The sequence below is a fragment of the Hyperoodon ampullatus genome, assembly GCF_949752795.1.
Source record: "Hyperoodon ampullatus genome assembly, chromosome: 18".
Taxonomy (NCBI): domain Eukaryota; kingdom Metazoa; phylum Chordata; class Mammalia; order Artiodactyla; family Ziphiidae; genus Hyperoodon; species Hyperoodon ampullatus.
In genome coordinates, this window is record NC_136931.1 from 10498228 (window position 1) to 10521566 (window position 23339).

Genomic DNA, 23339 nt, shown 5'->3' on the forward strand with positions numbered 1-23339 from the left:
GTGTCAACTCCACCTCAGCTTACTTGAGCATTCACATACGTGGTTATGCACTTGGCCAAAAAACTTTCCTCTCACGGAAACCTTGAACTCCGTGCTGCATGCCACTTAGCAAATCTTGGTTGGAAAAACGTTATTTAAGGAGACCCACCCACCTGAGAGCTGGGCAGTCCAACCACACCCTTCAGCTGTCCATGGATTAAGCCAGACCACATCCTTTTTGGCCTAGGGTATTTGCTTTTGCTAAATGTTGCATTACTTCGGTGCAATTAGACTACATTACAAGCATACCATAAGAAAAAGCATCACAGAAATTGCATTGATTATAACCGTTTTGTTGATGTATGTTCATTGCTTGTCAGCATACATTTCTTATGAGAAGCCACAGAGAAAGATTCCCCCAGTCTTAAAACCCAGTACTACTTATGGTTTTCCTAATAACTGGTTTATTTCCATCAAATGAACATTAGTGCACGTGACTGATCATTCTTCTCTTTGCACAACTCACTGTTAGGAAGCAAGCGCCTTCACCAAAGCTTTAGCACATCAAAGCCTGCATTACACGCACCACCTTAGTTACCTACCCTCATTGTCCCTTTCCCCCAGTTCCTCCATCTGTTTCACATTTAATTTCTTGCTGTTGTACTGTCTGTGTGCTTAGAACAAGGCATGATAAGAACTGTTATTTTCCAAGACTTTTTTTCTCTTTTGTGAGACCCATGTCCCTGATACATTTCTCTTGGTTTCAAGAACAAACTCAAACAAACAAACAAACAAAATCAAAACATGAAACGAAACATCATCAGTGCCAATGTTTCAGCATGGACTCTCAGCAGAACTGAGTCCAGCCCCATTGTAAAGCCTGGTGCTTATGTTGATAATATGGAAACAGGTCTCTCACGCTTTGTATGCTGAGCACACCGAGCTCATAAATGCCAGCATTCTGAATGGCTTGCTTGCCGTTAATAGATTCAGTGGCACCAAAATCCATTTCTTTTCCAAGGGATATTTTAACTTTTACTGTATCTTTACTCATGGTCAAAAGACATTGGCAAATTTGCTAAAGTGATTGATGAGACTCCTCTTAAAGCATTCCTAAAGTTTCACGTCTTTGCCTTCACATTTTTGTGTGTGAGCTTGTCTTCTTGGAAAGGAAAACCAGAAATGTGCTTTACACTATGTAGGGTTTTGGTAGTTGTAGAAAGCCAAGATAAAAAAAAAAAATCAATGTTAGTAGAACCTCCAGTGAAAACATCAAGATACACCTAACCGAAGAGTTCATCTCTGAGTTCGTCAAACCACAGAATCCCCAACACCAAGAACCTCTCACACCAGATACTGGATGGTGTATCTGGACCTTCTCTTTTTAATCTCTATCCCCATAAAGTCCAAGACATAGTATGTATTCGATACATAATTGTTGAATTAATGAGTAATGTCTCCTCCTCTCAAAGAGTTCTCCTCCAACCCCAGTAGACCATGATGGGAACACAGTGCTTGCCACGGGACAGCTGTGCAATACAATGGAGTGACTGGTACCGAGACCCATCCAAGCCATGGGAGAAATCTCTGCCATCCCTTAGCTCCAGAGCAGCGATTTTAATTTCCATTATTTCCCCCCTTGTCAAAAACACACCTTACAGATGACATTCACATAGGCAACCACTCTCATGGGTAGACTTAGGTTAAAGTGTAATTCCTGTTGTGCTAGGACAATCTCTATCTACCTCTCTCCCACTCAAGAAAATATATCAGAACACAAATGAATAAGGGTGCCATTACTATGGGAAGCATCACGAATTCGTGGCAACTTATTGAAAAAGTAAATCATCCGCCATTTTGGTGTTTCAGATAATGTTAGTAGTACATGACTTATGAAGCGTCTCACAATGATTGACATAACAGCTCACTGAGATACCAAGAATGAGAGTGCTTCTCTACAGAATCCATCTCTGAGACACACTGAGTCCTAACACACCACCTTGGAGACCTTTCCAGACTCCAGGGAAACCATCTCTGAGGCTCATCCTACCCCACACGCAATCATCTGTACGAATTCCACCATCCATGCGAGCTTCACCAGAACCATAGCGATCATCCCTACAAATGGACACAGCTCATACAGGAATCTCATCATCAACTGGGTGTCACTGCACTTTCTCCATTCTGACCTTGGGGAGGAGGACTCACAAGCAGCCCACTTACCACGCCGCCGCCAGCAGAGTGTACGAGAACAGACATCCCTTCTCGGAGGTTGGCAACTTCAAAGAGCATCATGTAGGCTGTGACAAAGTTCACAGGGAATGCAGCAGCCTCGGAGAAGCTCATGTCATCTGGGACCTTGTAGACGAATTCCACTGGTGTGCAGACCACCTCTGCCCAGGCATTGTAATTGACAAATGCCATGACACGGTCCCCGATCTGGGAATAGGGAAGCACAGAGTTAGTGGAGGTTTCTTAATCTTTTCTGAGAGATTTCTCAAATATTCTTAAGAATCTGATGAGAACTATAGAGTCCTTCCCGGAAAAAAAAGAAACCCAAAACCCTCAGATATGCACACCCTCACCTCACGTGCCTTTCAAGGCATTTTTTAAATGAGAAACCATTTTTAAATTTTAATTATTTATTTATTTGTTGGCTGTGTCGAGTCTTAGTTGCGGCAGGCAGGATCTTTCATTGCAGCATGCGAGCTCTTCATTGTGGTACGTGGGCTTCTCTCTAGTTGTGGCACGTGGGCTTCTCTCTAGTTGTGGTGAGTGGGCTCCAGAGCGCACAGGCTCAGTAGTTGCCGCACATGGGCTTAGTTGCCCTGTGGCATGTGGGATCTTAGTTCCCCGACCAGGGATCGAACCGGTCTCCCTGCCTTGGAAGGTGGATTCTTTGTTTTTGTTTTTGTTTTTGCGGTACGCGGGCCTCTCACTGTTGTGGCCTCTCCCGTTGTGGAGCACAGCCTCCAGACGCACAGGCTCAGCGGCCATGGCTCACGGGTCCAGCCGCCCCGTGGCATGTGGGATCTTCACAGACTGGGGCACGAACCCACGTCCCCTGCACCGGCAGGCGGACTCTCCACCACTGTGCCACCAGGGAAGCCCGGAAGGTGGATTCTTAACCGCTGGACCACCAGGGAAGTCCCTGTGGATGCTCTTGAAGTCCATCAGTGCAAGCTTCCCAGGGGCCATGGAAGCCAGGGACTCTACCCCCTCTTCTGGAGCATAAATGTATCAATACAACGTGCATCACATCACATGCCATGGAATGTTAGTGTTGGAAGGTCATATTACTGATTTAACCTCTCATCTAATCTCCCTGTTGGGGAACTGGGAAGGTCAAAGGGGCTAGGAGTCAAATCTACTCTCGGCTATTCTCTCCCACCCCATATAGATTCCCTGCCAGGTTAGTTCACTGTGGTATTTGCATCAATGGATTACCGATTACATCGGATGTGAAACGTGGTCCATCAGAGGAGCCATGTAAATGTAAGTGCAAGAGACTGAACAAGAGCAACCAGGCTTAGAGTGAAATAGGAGAATGCCATCGGGTGTGAGGAATAACAACTAACATTTATTGCACACGTATTATATGGCAGACATTGTCCTAAGGCTGTCACATGCTTTACCTCATGATTAGATGAGGCAGGGCTGAATCCTGTGTTGTTTTTTTATCAGTGGTTTACATAGCCAGACACCATTCAAAAAAAAGAAAAAAAAGCAGTCTTCCCTTTAAGGTGGTTATAATCCTATGCTAAGTTTTTTTCACAGCATATCATTATTAAAGGTAAATACAAAGTAAACTATCACTGATGGCTTACATGAGCTGCCAAGTGCTAGTTCAATTGAACCATTCTGCTATTTGATGTTAGTTGCTTATACTATAACTTTTAAATGCAATATTCAAATTGCTGTGGTCATAGTGATTTCTCAGTAAATTAACGGCTTTCATACATGTGTGTCTTAGTGTATATATATTTTTATGATTGACTCTACTGTTTTATTTTCTTTCTAGTTTAGGATTTCTCTTTCACCCCTGCTCAAAAACAACAACAAAAGCCTCCTATGAGATGGGTTTTGTTACAGCCCCATATTACAGATGAATGATCATAGGTTTTACAGACATTTAAACTGAGGCAAAGAGAGATTAAAGCACATGCCCAAAGTCATGTAGCCAAAGAGTAGCTGTACTGGGATGTGAATCTAGGTAGGCTGACTCCAGATACAAATAGTTAATTCATTACACCTAAGTGCTACAAAGAAGAAATAAATTTATATAAGGGTGTACAACAGGGGAACCTACCAAGTCTGGGAATATTAGTCTAACTCTTTAAGTCTCAGTTTTCTCAGCTTTTAAATGGGTATAATATTAGGAACAGGTCCTTATGGAGATTAAATGACATAATATGCATGCAATCCACTTGGCACGGTGCATGTAAAACGAGGAAAGAACAATTAATGCTAACTCTTAAAAAGAACAGATTGGGGGCTTCCCTGGTGGCGCAGTGGTTGAGAGTCTGCCTGCCGATGCAGGGGACACGGGTTCGTGCCCCGGTCCGGGAAGATCCCACATGCCGCGGAGCGGCTGGGCCCGTGAGCCACAGTCGCTGAGCCTGCGCGTCCGGAGCCTGTGCTCCGCAACGGGAGAGGCCACAACAGTGAGAGGCCTGCGTACCGCCAAAAAAAAAAAAAAAAAAAGAACAGATCGGTTCCTGATCTCATGGAATTCACAGTTGAATGATCCACAGCTAACTATCGACCCACTGGGTTTCAGGAAGCAGAGGAACAGCTGTCTAATGAAGAACCTGATGGACAGGAGAGGCTGTCTCATTGGCAGTGAGCGTCCCAATCTCTGGAAGCGTTAAAAACCAAGTGATGATGTCAGGAATATCATCTCAGATGCCCTAGCTTGGCCCAGAGGATCTCTAGGGTCTAACACTGGCATCCTCTTTTGCACAGAATCATGCAAACCCAAAGATCCATCACGCCACAGAGTAGCTCATGGCCTCCAGTGTCAACAGAGTGTATGAAAAGAGTATTTCAACCACCCTGACAGTGATGGCTGTGCCATCACAGACCACCTTGACAGTGATGGTCATAGCCATCCCAGCAGGGTTGACTGCTTCAGACTTCTTGTTTCACTATCAAAATGGCAAAAAGAGGATCAGCCCTCAGATCAGCAGCCCCAGTCTCAGGGTCCAGCGGTGGGGAACCTTTTTTTTTTTTTTTAAACATCCGATTCACCTCATTACTTGATTCTGTTTAAAAAAACTAAATTAGTCCTGGGCGACTGAGCCCACATTATTCCTTTACTGCTGAGCCGCTGGCAACAACTTTTCAAGGCTCCCTTGCAATCCATCAAGCCAAGAGAGCTATTCAGTGTGTTGCCATGTGGAATTCCATCTCCAACATGATTGAAAATTTTAAGTCAAAATTATAGAGGGCCTATTAGTATTGGTTTTCTCCCAGATCACACCCTGACTGGAAAGCTGTAGGTGGCTGCTTTTATTTGTTTGTGCAGCTGAAAGTGCTGGAGGAGGGTGGAGGGGGTGATGGATCGGTTTGACAATAGCAAGTCAGGGCTATAACTAGCAGAAGAAAGATCACATATAAGGGAAACGATACATATAATCAAGCACAGTGATTCCTCCCTCTAAACTAAGGCCAACAACACCCTTATCTGCTGGTACAGTCTAAAACGATGGGTTATTTATCCAGTGCTCAAGATCAGTAGCGTGAACGGTATGATCTGTTCCTTTGGGAGCAGATCGCAGTGCTCACGTGCGGCACTTTCAGGGAGAGATGGTGCTGCCAGGTGAGGTTAGCTTGCTTACCTGGGGACAGGAAATGTAAAGTCATAGGAAAGAAAAGGAAAAGCGCATTTACTTCTCTCTCAACGTTTTTCTGCCATGTTATCTGGAAACCACCGACGAAAAGACAGATGAGGGCTTCCCTGGTGGCGCAGTGGTTGAGAGTCTGCCTGCTAATGCAGGGGACACGGGTTCGTGCCCTGATCTGGGAGGATCCCTCATGCCGCGGAGCGGCTGGGCCCGTGAGCCACAACTGCTGAGCCTGCGCGTCTGGAGCCTGTGCTCCGCAACAAGAGAGTGCGCGATAGTGAGAGGCCCGCGCACCGCGATGAAGAGTGGCCCCCGCTTGCCACAACTGGAGAATGCCCTCGCACAGAAACGAAGACCCAACACAGCAAAAATAAATAAATAAATATATAGACTCCTACCCCCAACATCTTCTGAAAAAAAAGACGGATGAGCGGGATGAGATTTCCAGACGTTCATCATAATGAATCAGCAGCATATTGATATTTTCACAATGTGTTTAGGCTCCGAGGCACCGTGAGCTGAGCAGCCTCAGAATCAATTCCAGGGACGCATTCTGGCTTTGGCTTTTATAGCGTTTCTCTCCCTGTGTTAAGTGTCGCAGCGGTAGCCGGTGGGGAGCAGGGGGAAAGACCGTGGAATTGTAGGAAGAGTCAGGAGGCTCTGGGTGATTTGAATCCAGCTTCAGCTACTACTTACTATCTTTCTGACCGCATGGAAATGACTGAACCCTTCTGAACTTCATCTCTAAGGGGATAATAACAATATTTACCTTGCAGACTGAACAACAGTAACTTCCCTATGTTTCTAGTTAGGGTCGATTCTCAAACGTGAGGTCCCTTCATCTCTCCACGGGAAGCATTTAAAGTCGAGCGAGAGCTCTTAGGCCTGATTTCCACTGTTTTTTCTTGCTCCAAACTACCACAATTTTGTGCCATTGATTTGCCCATAGTTTTTCAGTTTTTATAGACAAGATCCGACTTGATTTGCATGATAATGGCAGGAAGGGTCATACATCTTTTCAGCGATTAAAAAAATTTTATTATGCGGAATTTTGAACATGTACAAAAGTAGTCAGAATAATATAATAACCCTTTTTATCCCTTGCCTTACTCCCCAAGCCACCAACCCATCGCCGATTCTCTCTCATTGTCAGTTACCTCTCCCCTTTGGCTTTAAAATCTTCATCCAAAAATGCCACTTTCCCAGTGTCTGAAATAACGATGCATAAATGATCACTTAGATGCATCAGCGAAGTAGATATTTAAAGGAACCCAATTATAAAATACAGAGGCTACTTCTCCCCAACTTTTGCGTTTTGTAATTGACTTTTGAGCCTGAAGTGATGGGGAGATGAGAGCCACGGATAGAGAGAGGAGGGATGGACACTTAGTTAATCCAAGGCCAAGTTCATAGCTGTATTAATTTTAATCTTATTAATAACAGTATAAAATGAATAAAGGGGATGCTAAGGTTTCCCCTGGCCCCTTCACCAGACCGTTGCCAGGAACAACAAGACGGTACGCAGGAAGGCATGAGATGTTTGGAAAGTCCTATCATTTACAACCACTGTTAATAAACCCAAATAACGAGACAATAACAATAAGACACGTTATAGATTATTTCAAACATATTTTGCATACTCTTTTATTATCTTAATGGATTCCAGATAGATATCATCCTTTCAGTCAGAAGTCAAAAACATTACCTCGAATCCTTTAACGCTGTCCCCCAGAGCTTCAACAATCCCAGAACATTCAAATCCTGGCACCAGGGGGGTCTTGGGAGGGTTGTCGATATTCCCTTGTCGCACCATCAAGTCAATGAAGTTTAAACCACTGTGAAGAGCAAACATGAAAAACGAAATTCACATGAGATGCGAAAGAAAGCACTGGCTTGACTTTTCTTTCCTTCCCATTCCCTCCCTCCCCCTGCTCCCCAATTCCTCTCTCCTTTCTTTTTAAATTTTCTGACGAAACATGCCTAACAGTAATGTTACTTAGCTAGATGTCACCAATAAAGTAAAGCAGTGATCTTTCTAGACAACTAATGCTTTCCCAGCCCTTCAAATGGCAATTGCAGAGTTCACGCTCTAATTCAAAAGACGGTCCCTTTGCTCCCACTCAGAGCCTCCTTACTCTTATTTTAAAAGTATGTATTAACCAGCCTGGTCATTAGCTGTTCTAGCAGTTAATCAAGGGTAAAAAATATACTAGGAAGAGGTTATAAGAAGACACATGGAAAGCAGCCAGACACAATGGCCATCTGCCATTCTATGAAAAACAAAGAGAAAAAAGACCTAACCTAAAAGGTCTCAAAACAACCGTCACACCTCAACCATCCCATCGACTTACATGAGCGCCGAGCCATAAACAGTACCCATAATGGTGACTATGAGCCATTAAGAGACCACATTGGGTCCAGCTGCAGGAGGGTGACTCAAAGAATACAGGTCAAAGTGATGGACCAATGGGTAAGGGAAGACTGGAGGGTTCATTTCAAAAACTTTAGTTATCTCTGGCTGAGAGAAGTCATTAGGTATTTTCTACAAACATATTACTTTTGAAATAAGAAAATTATCATTAAAATATATCAAAGACATTGCCTTGGAAAACCACATACTTGATTCTAATGGTGCTACCAATGCTCCGAACTGTTGGATTTTTTTAAAGAGCTACAATTGGGAATTGCATTTAACACCCATGAACTAATCAAGTGGGAACACATACCTCACTCAACATGTATTTTTTCCCACCAGCTGTGGTTCTAATGTACTGCCTGTTTTCATAAGCTGCCATCTAAGAAAGACACGGTTATAGAAGCCAAACTCCTCGGTCTGGCCCAAGGCCCATTAGCGTCCGGCCACAGCTTCTTTTTCAAGTAAGAGATGAACTCTTTCTTAAACACAGATGGCCCATTTCTTCCTTGGCCTCTTTGGAGCCAAGGAAGCATCTAACTCTACCTACATCCCCTGGTCTCTACTCATCAGTCTCACCCATAAGGAATGGATAAGGGCAAGGAGGATGACTTCCTTGAAAGGTGGGTTCAAGAGTCATCCCTTTCTCTAGGTGTTTCTGGACACAAATGAGGCAAGATGCACATATTACCCCATTGAAGTATCTCTAACATGTGCCTTTTCTGAAGGCAGCTGCATGCCTCATATTTCTTTGCTTCCAGAATACCTGGCACACATTATGCCCACAGCAACACAGTAGGGGCTCAAGCAGCATCCACTGAATGAAGGAATATTCATGAATATCCAAAAAAATGTGCTGCCAATTTGAGTACTAACTCCTTTTTTAAAAAATTTATTTATTTTATTTATATTTGGCTGTGTTGGGTCTTCCTTGCTGTGTGCAGGCTTTCTCTAGTTGCGGCGAGCGGGGGCTACTCTTCGTTGTCTTGCGTGGGCTTCTCATTGCGGAGGCTTCTCTTGTTGCAGAGCACAGGCTCTAGGCGTGCAGGCTTCAGTAGTTGTGGCTCGCGGGCTTAGTTGCTCCGCGGCACGTGGGATCTTCCCGGACTAGGGCTCGAACCGGTTTCCCCTGCATTGGCAGGTGGATTCTTAACCACTGCGCCACCAGGGAAGTCCCTTAACTCCTTTTAAAAAGCAGCCAAGGGGCTTCCCTGGTGGCACAGTGGTTGAGAGTCCGCCTGCCGATGCAGGGGACACAGGTTCGTGCCCCGGTCCGGGAGGATCCCACATGCCACGGAGCGGCTGGGCCCGTGAGCCATGGCCGCTGAGCCTGTGCGTCCGGAGCCTGTGCTCCGCAACGGGAGAGGCCACAACAGTGAGAAGCCTGCGTACCAAAAAAAAAAAAAAAAAAAAGCAGCCAAGGGATGCTCAGAGTCATGGGCACATTCCTGAAATATATGTGTAGACTTCCAAAGGTCCTGCTTTGATGGTTAATAGTTATTAAGGTCATTTATTAACCAAAATGTTCTCCAATAATGTGGCCAGTTTTTCAAGAGCTCGGGGAGATCTGGGCACAAATCTCATTCCATGACTCCTCCCTGTGTAACCTTGGGTCAGTTATTCAACCTCTCTAAGCCTCAATTTCCTTATCTGTGAAATGGGGGCTATGGTAGCACCCATGCCACAGGGTTGTTAATAAGAGTTAAGCATTAAGAATGGTGCCAAGTACGTAGTAAGTATTCAATAATAATATCTGCATCTTCTGTTAAGAAGAAGGCTGACGTGTGAGATACATTTTAGGAAGATTCCCACTAAACAAGAGTTAAAAATAGTTTCAGAGCTGAAGTGGGAAAACTTCAGGTATCTATAAGCTTCACTTCTGTGAAATAGTCCATTTTCCGACACAATGAAATAAATACAGCATCGCTGTATGACAATAAAAGGAATTTCTACGTCCCAAATCAAACACCCCATCTCATTTCACGCATATTTCAGCTCACTGTGTTATATCCTCTGTGTGAAAACTTAGGATTTCCCAAGACCCTGACGGAAAAATGCCAGAAGAAATGACTTGACGGTGCTGTAAATGTCCCAGCCCCCTGGAGAAGGCTTCATCCTAGACGCTTGTTACGCTGCTCAATAAGGCGACCTTCAATCTCCATCCAGCGTGAAGTGGGCCCAGTGATTGTAAACGGGGAGCCAGCTACTTGATTCCAGCGAGAAGGGCTAGGACAGGCCTTATAAAATCCTGTAGCACCCCATTTTGTCAGTGAGGCATGCAGTGATTCTGTCAGGATCATGGAGAATGCCAACCAACTTGAGGACAGAAACATGAAGGAGGCGTATCCCAGGGGACAGGGGACGGGTCATTGCTGTTCATCTCAACACACAGAGCAGGTGAACAGTTGTTAATGAGGTACCCTGATGTGTTGCATCAGACCTGTTTCATGGTGCCTGCCCACACGCCTCCTCCTGATAATGGGCCTATCCAGCATTTCCTGAGGGTTCAATTCGTGGCAGAAACCGTGCTCAACACTTCCCTTTTGTTATTTAAGACTCAGTGACACTCCTACGAGGTGTGAACTATCATATCCATTTTTTAGATGAGGAAACTTAGACTCAACAGGATTAAGTTCCTTGTGTAAGGTCTCATCTTTAGAAACGGTCAAAGTCAGGATCCCAATCGAAGCCAAGCCTAGAAACTGAGCCCTCACAGGTGACACCCTACTCCGTCTCTAAGGAAACTTCACCCACCGCCCTTGACGAAGGGCGCGAGGGCGCGTCCAAGGGACCACGTTTATGACTTATCTCTTTGCCCGCGGATTGACCCAGTGGTGGACCCAGTGTTGGAGGAGGGGCCATTCATAATCTAAGCGGGAGCCCATTCAGTATAAAATAAATGAGTTGGCCCAAGAACTGGATGTTCTCTCAAAAACTATAAATTGGGAAACACGCATCAAGAGAAAAACTTAGTACCAGAAAGGAGGTCAAAAAAACAGAACTGAGCTGGGTCACAGAGCCAACCTAACAGGCTATATACCAGGGTGAGTTATACAGACCTCACTGCTGAGTTATCAAGGATGGAAGGGTTCAGTCTCTACATGGGGTGAAACCCAGCCCCACATGCCTCCTGCCCTCCAATATCCAAGAGTTCCTTTGATACTTCACGCCTGTCTTTATAATAGGTTATGTGTGTGGTCTCTGTCTCATGAAACCAAAATACAAATTAAAACCAATACCATAATCAATAAACCTGAATCACCCACTGGATAGCCATTACTGACCTCATTTTTTTTCTTTTTTCAAACAAAACCGGTAACATTGTTTCGAGATAATAAGTTCTTTGCCCAAGGCCACACGGACAATGAATGGTGAACCCATGAACTTAAACTTGGGTCTGTCAAACACTTTTTTTCCCCAACACAACAGGAAAACACAGGGGCACATCAAGCCATACATCATCATAATTATAGTGTCCAGTATTCGCTAAGATAATTTGATTTTCACCTGGAAATTTTAAGGGGGTAGCAATGACTAAGCCTGATGACTCAGGCCCATACCAGGGGTAATTGTCAAATGTCTCTCTCACCTGATTTTTACATGGCTCTTAAACATTTGAGAGCATTGCAAAAAGAAGTAGTGCTGCAAAGTGCTTGATGTAATGGTCTTCTGAGTAATCCTCTGTTTCTCAAATATTGGTATAATTATAAAAAATAAGGCTGTTTTGTTTCCCTCCCACACTAAATTATTAGTCAGATAATAGGCTTAAAGGGTTATTACTGAGACTTAGCATCCTGAAGGAATGAAGGCCGAGGTATGAGAAAGGGACCCTGAAAAATTCAAAACACAGAATGAGGGAGGTACAGGGAAATTTGGAGGCAGTCTCTTTAAAAAATAACTCTTTCATTTGCATAGCATAGTGCAGTTTATAATGTGCTTTTATACACATCTCATTAAACCTTGTAACAATCCTAGAAAGGCAAGAAGTGCAGATATTATTATTCCCATTAGATAGATGTGAATGTTGAGCCTCAAATAAGAAAGCTGACTTGTCAGAGACAACACAATTAGTCCATGGAAGAGCTGAGACTTGACACCATGAAATCTGCAAAGCAAGTAAATTCAATGTTACTAAAATCAATAATGTCAAGAATCAGGGGCAAGAAGACTAAGAGAAAAATGGTGGAAGGAAACACATGCAGGGTGCGTGGGTTCCACTTCCTGCACTGCCGTCAGTGAGCTGCGGGACCTTGGCTCCGTCTTTGAAGCCCACTCCCCCCCCGGCCCCCCCCAGCTCTCATACGCTGTTTGCTTGATGGTTCTTTATCCTGTCGGCTCTGCGTAAAATATTATCAAAATCAAAGCTGAGGTAGAGAGGAAGAGATGCTTGGTGGTCTTGGTAAAAGACACTGACTTGGGATGCTCAGATTCTATCTAGAAGCTGAAGGAAGGCAAGCTAGCCTTGGCGTCTGTACTTTGTTTTCTATTATCTATGAAGGAATGGATGTCAACCCTGTAAAGTCTCATGGGAGATGTCTAGCTATTTTCATTTTATGTTCTACTAGACTCAATAAATGTTGCTCACTTGATGATGATGCTACAGGTTAGGTATTCAGGTATGGGCCATTTTCATCTCCATTTTGTTCAGGAGGATGGTTAAGCCTAAACAAGATATAGTACCTTGTCCAAGGCCCTATTTAGGTACCAGAACTGGGGTACAAACCCTTTTTATATGGCTTCAAAGTTTGAGTTTCTGACCACTAGGCTGTCATTCTGTTACCTATAAACCATGGTAGGTTGCTGTGTACTCTTGTCCCCAAAGCTCTGGCTTGGGCTCTGTTAATTTCCATTGGATATGGTAATAATATCAAAGAAGACATAAATTATTTCTCTTTTTATTGAAGGATAGTTGATTTATAATGTTTCAGGTAGACAGTAAAGTGATTCAGTTATACATATACATATATATATTCTTTTTCAGATTCGTTTCCATTATAGGTAGGTCCTTGTTGTTTATTTTATATACAGTAGTGTGTCTTTGTTAATCCTAAATTCCTAAATTTATCCCTCCACCACCCTTTCCCCTTTGGTAACCATAAGTTTGTTTTCTATGTTAGTGAGTCTATTTCTGTTTTATAAATAAGTTCAGCTGTATCATTTTTTTTAGATTCCACATATAAGTGATATCATATGGTATTTGTCTTTGTCTTACTGACTTACTTCACTTAGTATGATAATCTCTGGGTCCATCCATGTTGCTGCAAATGGCATGATTTCATTCTTTTTTAGGGCTGAGTAGTATTCCACTGTATGTATGTATATGTGTATGCATATATATGTATATATGTATCTTCTTTATCCATTCATCTGTTGATGGACATTTAGGTTGCTTCCATGTCTTGGCTATTGTAAACAGTGCTGCTGTGAACATAGGGGTTCATGTATCTTCTCGAATTATAGCTTTGTCTGGATATATGCCCAAGAGTGGGGTTGCAGGATCATATGGCAACTCTGTTTTTAGATTTTTGAGGAACTTCCATACTGTTCTCCATAGTGGCTGCCCCAGTATACATTCCCACCAACAGTGTAGGAGGGTTCCCTTTTCTCTATACCAGCATTTATTGTTTGTAAACTTCTTAATGGTGCCATTCTGACCAATGTGAGGTGATACCTCATTGTGGGTTTGATTCACATTTCATTACTAATAAGCGACGTTAAGCATCTTTTCATGTGCCTGTTGGTCACCTGTATGTCTTCTTTGGAGAAATGTCTATTTAGGTCTTCTGCCCATTTTTTGATTGGGTTGTTTGTTTTTTTGATATTGGGCTGTATGAGCTGTTGGTATATTTTGGAAATCAATCCCTTGTCGGTTGCATCATTTGCAAATATTTTCTCCCAGTCTGTAGATTATCTTTTCGTTTTGTTCTTCGTTTCCTTTGCTGTGCAAAAGCTTATAAATTATTTCTTAAAGGACACCACTAAGTGGATGACAGAAGAATCAGCCCAGCTATAGTTTATTAATTTTCCAATTTGAGATAAAATTGGCCCTGTGAAGGATTTAGCAAAGAAGAGGCAAGTAGATATGGAGAAGGTCCCCTTTTATTTTCCAGGTGAAAGGAAGGCAGGGGTGGCTCATGGGAAAAGATTTTAGATCTCTTGCCATCTTGTTCCTCCCTCAGATCATCAGTATCCTCAGCATTGACCACAAGAATCCAAACACTCAGACCATTACACAAAGAACTGTATGATGAAAATCTTCCTCTTCTGGAAGACTACTTCTTTACTGATGCAGCTCAGTAGAGCCCAATCATATATTTCGATTTCACACTCAATAGAAATCCCTAATCTTGCCCCATCATTGGTTCAGTTGGGAGATACATGTCCACAGAAACAACCTTCAGAAACCCACTGTTTTACTTACTGGAGGGGTATTGTTGAACATAATATTTGTTAAAATATACATTCTCTTCTTTATGAAGACAGGGAATTTTTCCTCAAATTTCAGCACAGAGATTATTTGTGTGGCTCTTACAGGCCCAGTGCAGTGTAGAAACTGATTATATTTCTTTCTTTGCATTGGCTACTAGGAAGCTCTGAACCAAATTTGTAGCACCCCTCCCCACACACTGCAGAGCTTTCCGGCATTCATTCTCTGTGTTATCCTAACACTCAGCTTCATCTTAACTTTCTGAATGCTTTGGAGTTTCCATTAAAAAAAATCTTGGGGGGCTTCCCTGGTGGCGCAGTGGTTGAGAGTCCGCCTGCCGATGCAGGGGATACGGGTTCGTGCCCCTGTCCGGGAAGATCCCACATGCCGCGGAGCGGCTGGGCCCGTGAGCCATGGCCGCTGAGCCTGTGCGTCCGGAGCCTGTGCTCCGCAACGGGAGAGGCCACAACAGTGAGAGGCCCGCGTACCGCAAAAAAAAAAAAAAAAAAAAAAAAAAATCTTGGGGCTTCCCTGGTGGCGCAGTGGTTGAGAGTCCGCCTGCCGATGCAGGGGACACGGGTTCGTGCCCCGGTCCGGGAAGATCCCACATGCCGCAGAGCGGCTAGGAGGCCCGTGAGCCATGGCCGCTGAGCCTGTGCGTATGGAGCCTGTGCTCCGCAACGGGAGAGGCCACAACAGTGAGAGGCCCGTGTACCGCAAAAAAAAAACTTAAACTCTCTTAGATTCGATCTCAAACTTGATTGTGCATCAGAATTCGCAGGAGTACTTGTAAACACACAGATTGCTGGGCCCCATCCCTGCGTTCCTGACTAAGTAGGTCTACAAGGGAGGTCCAAGAATTTGTATTTCTTTCTTTCTTTTTTTTTAAAGTTAATTAATTTATTTATTTGGTTGTGTTAGGTCTTCATTGCTGCACGTGGGCTTTCTCTACTTGCAGCAAGCAGGGGCCACTCTTCCTTGTGGTGCACGGGCTTCTCTTTGCAGCAGCTTCTCTTGTTGCAGAGCACAGGCTCTAGGTGCGCGGACTTGCGTAGTTGTGGCACACAGGCTCAGTAGCTGTGGCTCGCGGGCTCTAGAGCACAGGCTCAGTAGTTGTGGCGCACGGGCTTAGCTGCTCTGCGGCATGTGGGATCTTCCCGGACCAGGGCTCGAACCCGTGTCCCCTGCATTGGCAGGTGAATTCTTAACTACTGCGCCACCAGGGAAGTCCAGAATTTGCATTTCTAACAGATTTCCAGGTGATGCTGCTGCTCCTGGTCTGGGAAGCACACTTAGAGAATCGCTAGTGTATCTATTTCTTTTTAAGCTATTTCAAGCTGTCTTTGGAACGAGACAAGGTAAAAATTAATAGATGATGATTAAATAGATAAGAAAATGAAAAGCTCTCTCGTCCTCTAGGGCAGTTGAATTTTTTGATCCTAGTCCAAAGAATTATATTTACTCTTGTTAAATGTGGTCTTATTAGATTAGATTCATCATTCAGATTTGTCTGGCTCTTTCTTGGATCCTAATTCTTTCATCCAAAAAAATTGGCTTTTCCTCCTGGATTTGTGTCCTCTGAAAATGCAGTTATCATGCCATTAATTTTTATGTCTAAATTGCTGATTAAAATATTGGAGAGCAAACTCAGTCCCTGCACTGCGCACCTCATCTCATCTCTTCCGCCACTCCAAACACCACTCCAGCAATCCTCCCATCTCTTCTACATCATCCCTACTCCGGTCTCCACTACATGAAAGCTAATCAAAACGTGGTCCATGCACGGATGCCGGTCTTTGAACTAGTTGCTGTCGGTCGGGAGAAGATGTGTACAGAAATTGAGAGTAAGCATTCAGAAACTTTTAGAAGATTTTGACAGAGTAATTTTGTTTATTAAAGTTAATCATTAAAAAAAAATGTTGGATAGGCTGTCACGTTCCAGGTTACCAAGGGTGTTTGTGAAGATCACAAAAGATGTCATGGAGGGAATTCAAGACATAGGACCAGCTGACATTTTCTAAGTTTCTTTCAATCATGACCTCTATGATTCTCTGAAACATCTCCAAGATACTTTGAATTCATGTTAAACAAATACTGTGTTAAGATCATGAGCCTCACTCTGTGAGCGATGGCAGTCAGTACCCTCCCCCAACGGCAATAACTGCGGACCCCGTGGGTGCAGGCTGACCAAGTTTCAAGTATAATCATTTTCTGGATGCATGTCAGGATCATCGTGGTGATATATATATTTTTTTTAACGTGTACATCCTGGCTGTAGCTCTGAGAGTCTGTTTCACCCAAGCACACATTCTCACATGCCATCAGCACTGAGAAAAATTGCTCTAAGTAGCCCCAAATCAGCTGTTCCCACAAAGAAGACTGTTTAAGAAGAGATGGACCCTTTCTGAGATCGGTTCTCATATAGGGCTTTGTGATGGGGGGGTGCCCAAGAAGCTAGTAGAATCTCTAGAAATCCCCATTCTAATTCCTCAAGTGATGGGGCATGGGGAGAAAAGGACTTACTGGTGGTGAGTCATTGCAGTGGATAACATTTATGTGGTGCCTGCTGTGTATCAGGCTTGGGGTTAAGTGTTTTATAAGTGCGATATTTAATTTTTCCAACAACCATAACAAGGCAAAGAGATACACGACATGACCTACATTTCACAGAGAACAAAACGGAGGCTCATCGAGGTTTACAAAGCCAAGGGATGAAGGCAAGTGATGTCTCCAGAGGCTACTGCCCTTTGCTTTTCTTCTGAGAGAGCATCACTCAGTTTTCCCAGTTACAAAGAGGGGACTTCTCGACTCATCTGTCACATTGAGCACTTACTATATCCCGAGCAGACACTTAGTATTAGATATCCACAGTTCACAGGGGGTTCAGTTTCTCATGGGGAAACAGAATCATGAAAGCTGCTCACAATGTGGCATGATGAGTGGTTTTACAGAAGTGTAGCTAGAGAGCTCACCCGGTCACCAGGAGATGGGCTCACAGACAAGATAACCATGGAGTCAAAACAATGAGCCCTGGAAAGGCTTTCCCAAAGAATTGTTAGCTTTGCTGACACCCTCTGCAGTCACCAAAGCTAAATTTAAATCCTCAGCTTTTGCTTACTGGCTCCTTCTCACGTGGGTAGCTTCATCTCCCTGAACCTAAGTTTCCTTATCTCAAAAATGGGTTAGTAATACCCTCACCCTTTCAGGGGTTGGTGTGGATGGCATGTGACAGTACATGTAAAGCAGAGTGCTTCACATACCATAAGTGCTCACTAAGTGTGAGCTGCTATCATCGTCATCACCACCATCACCACCACCACCACCATCATCATCATCATCATCAACACACAAAGAAGGCGTCATAGGTCAGGCCCCCTAGGAAGCAACTCTGAGACTGAGGTTTGCATGCCAGAGGGTTTATAGGGAGTTCTCCAGGGAACACCTGTATGGGGGGGAGGGGAACTGGATTGAGTAGATGGAGAGGTTGAAACACTGATGTAGCAGTAAAAAGGACTCAATTTATCCACGGCAAGTTCTGGAACTAGGACGGTCCCCTCAAGTTATGATGAATCAAGGCAAAGGGACTGAACTTTTTACCCTTGCATCAACTGGTCATTGGATGAGAGCCGCCCCCAGAGAGGGGATCTGATCTTGGGCAAGGATGCTTGCCTCTGCTGAGGGCAGTTCCTCCGGAGGGACGCAGCTGCGAACCCTCAGCAGCCATCACTTCCTGTAGCTGGGGGAATGAGCACCTCAGTCCTAAAAGAGGGTTCTGGGTAGTGTACCACAGTATCCACTACAAGAGGGGTATTGTGATCTTCCTTTATTGGGTTTTATTCCCCTCCAGGCACAGAGCAGTGGTCACTGATGGTGAGCATTTATGGAGGTGTCCTTTGTACAGTGGTCCCTGAAGAGGAAAGGTCTAGGCATTCTTATAACCAATGCTGGGAAGGCAGAAAAGAGGATGAGATCTTTAAATTGGGGCCTGAAAGAATGAGAGGAAAGGGAAAGGGAAGATTTGTAGAGATCAAGGCGTTGAGGAGACAGACTAAGAAAAAAGAGAAGGGTAAAGGTGGATGAACCATCAAAACACATGCAGGAGTTGATCTTAAATATTCTCATTACAAAAAAGAAATGGTCACAGAGTGATAGAATGGAGGCAGCTAATAGGACAGTGGTAATCATTTTGCAATTTACAAAAGTTGTACACTTGTGCACTTTAAACTTACACCATGTTAAGTGTCAAGTGTATCTCGATGCTGGGGGAAAGAAAAAAAGAGCCTTTTACAGGGTTTACTAGACAATTTTCACTGTGAAAAAATATGCATGCAAGGTTGGTAAATTGCTTGGGGAAATCCATGAAAAATAGTAGCTCAGGGCTTTCTAGGTGTCTGCGGGAAGGCGGGAATCACAGGATGCTGGAGAAGACCCGGACACCAGGGGAACATGGTCAAATCCCACATGGGAAGTCTGGAATTCCCTCTGCTTGGTGAACATCAACAACCCAGCATCCATGGCAGCCTCTCCCAGAGGCTCCTAATGGGAGGCTTTGCTCTGAGCAGAAGCAGCCCCGGAAGCTGTGCCCTTTCTCATTCTGCTCTGGTCTTGCTGCTGCAATGTTTATCAAAGCACTGAATTCCCAATCCAAGTCGGGCCAAAGAAGTACATGTTTGAGTCATTCCCTCATGTTTCCAGAATGGAAGTTTTCATTTTTGTTTCTTCATTGCAGCTGATAACTTGAAAACATCTAGGACCATAGGCATTGATCTCAGAAAATCTTGCTCCCAATTCTTTTTTTTTTTCTTTTTCCTTTCTTTTTGGCTTTAAGTACCTATTTTATGATCTCAAGACTATGAAAATAGACTGATACAAATCTGCTATGGAAGAATAAACACTTTTTGTCAGAACAAGGAGCACTTTCATGCACATCTCAAATGGCATCTTTCATTGGGGAACAGCCAGAATTGTCCTGGATGGACCTCAGGAGACAGAAGCCACCTGAGCTCTATCAGAAGTTGGAAAGAGTGTCTTATGACAGATGCCGAGAACAATCTAGTGGTTACCAGTGGGGAGAGGCAAGGGGGAGGGGCAAACAAAGGGTGGGGAATTAAGAGGTAAAAACTACCATGTATAGAATAAATAAGCTACAGCCCAGGGAATATAGGCAATAGTTCACAACAACTAGAAATGGAGCATAACTTTAAAAAATTGTGAATCACTATGTTATACACCTGACACTTGCACAGCGTTGTACATCAACTATGCTGTAATAAAAAAGGAATGCAAACATAACAAAACATTATAGAAAAGAGGGAGTAACCTCTGAACAAATAGTTTTGCTTCCGCTAAGATCTTCATCGACTAGTGTGTAGACTACTCTTCAAATCCTCAACCAAGAATAAATAACTAAAAACTGACATTCAAATTGACTAAATAATTTGAAATGACATGTAAGCGAAAGAGACAGGAGAGAAATTTTCAACTCAGAAATGTTCGACTCCACCACATTTTCTAAACAGCCTGTCATGTTTGATGCTAAAACACAGCATGGGATAGAGTTAAGAGCCCGAATTCTAAAATGAACCTCCTGGTTTAAAAATCTCATCCCTCTACTTAAAAACCAACCAACCAACCAACAAGAGCAACAAAAACCTCCACAGGGCTTCCCTGGTGGCACAGTGGTTGAGAGTCCGCCTGCCGATGCAGGGGACACGGGTTCGTGTCCTGTCTGGGAAGATCCCACATGCTGCGGAGAGGCTGGGCCCGTGAGCCATGGCCGCTGAGCCTGCGCGTCCGGAGCCTGTGCTCTGCAACGGGAGAGGCCACAACAGTCAGAGGCCCGCGTACCGCAAAAAAAATAATAATAATAAAAAAAATAAATAAAAAAAAAAAACCTCCACAAAAAAACCAGAAAACTTTCTGGTTACAAGTACACCATTTTCCTTCCGTCCCCAGAGAGAATAAAATATAAAGAAGATAAGAAAAAAAAAAAAAAAGAGTGTGTTATGGACGCTCAGACCCCCTTCTGCCCGTCACTGGCCATGGCCCCCGACAGCGGCCTCCTTCGTGTCTGCCTCCACGCGATCCTACTTACCTTGTTTAACCATTATTTTTAGATGTGAAACATGAAGTTCTCTGACACATCTGATGTTTTTCATAACCTACCACTTTACTTATTAAGTAAATAATGCTGTTGTTGCCCAGCCCAGATCCCTTTATCTGCAACATAGGACCTGAATTGTGAGGGCAATACAGATTGAGCTATAGTTGTACAGGTCTGTTGTTCCTCAGAGACAAGAAATATATTCCGATCATACGTCCACATTAGTATTCAGAACACATCAGTAGTATTTCAAACATGGAACAAAATGACCAAGGAGGTACACTGAGAATCTAAATATCAAGAGCCATTTTCAACAGCAACAGAAAAGCATGGCATGAATGGGTCCAAAACAAGCTGTCCTTGATGCCAAGACTGACCCCTTGATTTCTGGACCTGGAGTTATTTATTTACTCTCAGCCTCTCCTGGGGACACAGCAGGTATTTATTCCTAAGAAGGTTCTTGAAAAGGTTAAAATCTCTGTGGTTCAGGTTAGATGTTGACAGAGTCATCGACTTCAAACAGGTGCCTGGCAGTGACTGGTTGTGTAGAACATTCAAACTAACTTAATTTAAATTCATCAGACCTTCCATGATTTGGGACTTGGCTCAGGGCTAATGTTACAACAGTGACAATGACACCTCTGGGTCCCAAGAGTTCAGAGATCAACGAAATAAATGACTTCACAGTATGACAATTCCCTAACAGGCAGTGGGATACGGGTCACAATTAGTGCAGGGAGGGCAGTTACTAACTCACTTTGCAGGAGTCATGGACGTTCCACAGCTAAGTGTCACTTAGGCATGGCTGCGCCCTTTGCTTCCATTCTCCCAAGCTCTCCAGCCTCATCCCACCTCTCCATGAGGGGAGAAAGCATTATGAGACAGTGCAAAGCGCTTACTGCTTGACTTCTCACTGGAGCCCCAGAGGGGCAGGACTCCCACAGAGAAACAGTCCATTTTTGCTATAACATGACAGCTATCTCCTAAGTCATTGCTGCTGATAAAAACTATGCTTCCTGAAACAGTTGTTTCAATGGGAAAACGAATAAGGTAGACTAGAGCAACATTGTCCAAAGAATATTCTGCAGTGATGGAAATGTTCTGTATCTGCTCTGTCCAATATGGCAGCCACTAGCCATGTGTGGTTACTGAACACTTGAAGTGTGGCTAGTGTGGTTGAGGAACTGAACTTTTAATTTTACTTAATTAGTATTTAAATTTAATTAGCCTTTATTAGAGAAATGTGAATCAAACCTACCATGAGGTACCACCTCACAGCAGTCAGAAGGGCTATTGTTAAAAAGTCTACAAATAGCAAATGCTGGAGAGGGTGTGGAGAAAAGGGAACCCTCCTAAACTGTTGGTGGGAATGTAAATTGGTGCAGCCACTATGGAGAACAGTCTGGAGGTTCCTTAAAAAACTAAAAATAGAGTTACCATATGATCCAGCAATCCCACTCCTGGGCATGTACCCAGAAAAGATGAAAACTCAAATTCAAAAAGATACATGCACCCCAATATTCATAGCAGCACTATTTACAATAGCCAAGACTTGGAAGCAACCTAAATGTCCATCGACAGATGAATGGATGAAGAAGATGTGGTACATATATACCATGGAATAATACTCAGCAATAAAAAAGAATGAAATAATGCCATTTGCAGCAACATGGATGCAACTAGAGATTATCATACTAAGTGAAGTCAGAAAGAGAAAGACAAATACCATATGATATCACTTATATGTGGAATCTAAAACATGACACAGATGAACTTATTAACGAAACAGAAACAGACTCACAGACATAGAGAACAGACTTGTGGTTACCAAAGAGGAAAGGGGGTAGGGGAGGGATAAATTAGGAGTTTGGAATTAGCAGATGCAAACGACTATATATGAAATAGATAAATAACAAGGTCCTGCTGTATAGCTCAGGGAACTATATTCAATATCCTGTAATAAACCGTAAAGGAAAAGAATGAAAAATAATATGTATATGTAAAACTGAATCACGTTGCTGTACATCAGAAGCTAACACAACGTTGTAAATCAACTCTACTTCAATTAAAAAAATTAATTAGCCTAAGAAGGAGGCAGTAGCACAGTCACTAACTACCCTGCTGTCCTCCTCATGGACTGTGCGCAATTCCAAGGCAGAGAGTTTGCCTTAAAATCCATTTTTTCCACGTTCTCTGCTTAGCCCAGGGTATATTCTAGCCTTGCCAACGATGATTCCTCCACTGAAGGTGTAAGTAGGAAAACACCGAGGAGTGATTCAAGCTCTTTCCTTCCTTCTGCTAGAGGGAATTATTGGTTGGCAGCCTTGTGTAGCAAAGGGAAAGCCAAAGGGAAAGCCGAGAAGAACAAAGACCTGCTTGATTGATGTGCTTTGGGAAGAGCAAATATTTATCCTGGAAGATAAAAGAATAGATGTGAAAGGTGAGCAAAGATAGATGCAAAAGACGAGAGATAGCAAGGGCAGGGGTTGAGCATCTGGGAGAGTTTCAAGAGCACAGGGAGAGAGTCTGGAGGGGGCAGGAGGCCGTGAGGGGATCTAAACGGGAAGAGAA

General features: G+C 43.6%; 1 protein-coding gene across 1 annotated transcript in view; it reads right to left on the reverse strand.

Moving 5' to 3' along the window:
* The window catches only part of VAT1L (vesicle amine transport 1 like), a gene marked incomplete at both ends in the record, with an annotated part of 151262 nt that overhangs the window by 115271 nt on the left and 12652 nt on the right, over positions 1-23339 (reverse strand). The window contains 2 exons of the mRNA XM_079723869.1: positions 2203-2418; positions 7531-7660. Of these exons, the coding sequence (XP_079579995.1) occupies positions 2203-2418; positions 7531-7660 (346 nt within the window). The remainder of the gene's footprint in view (positions 1-2202; positions 2419-7530; positions 7661-23339) is intronic.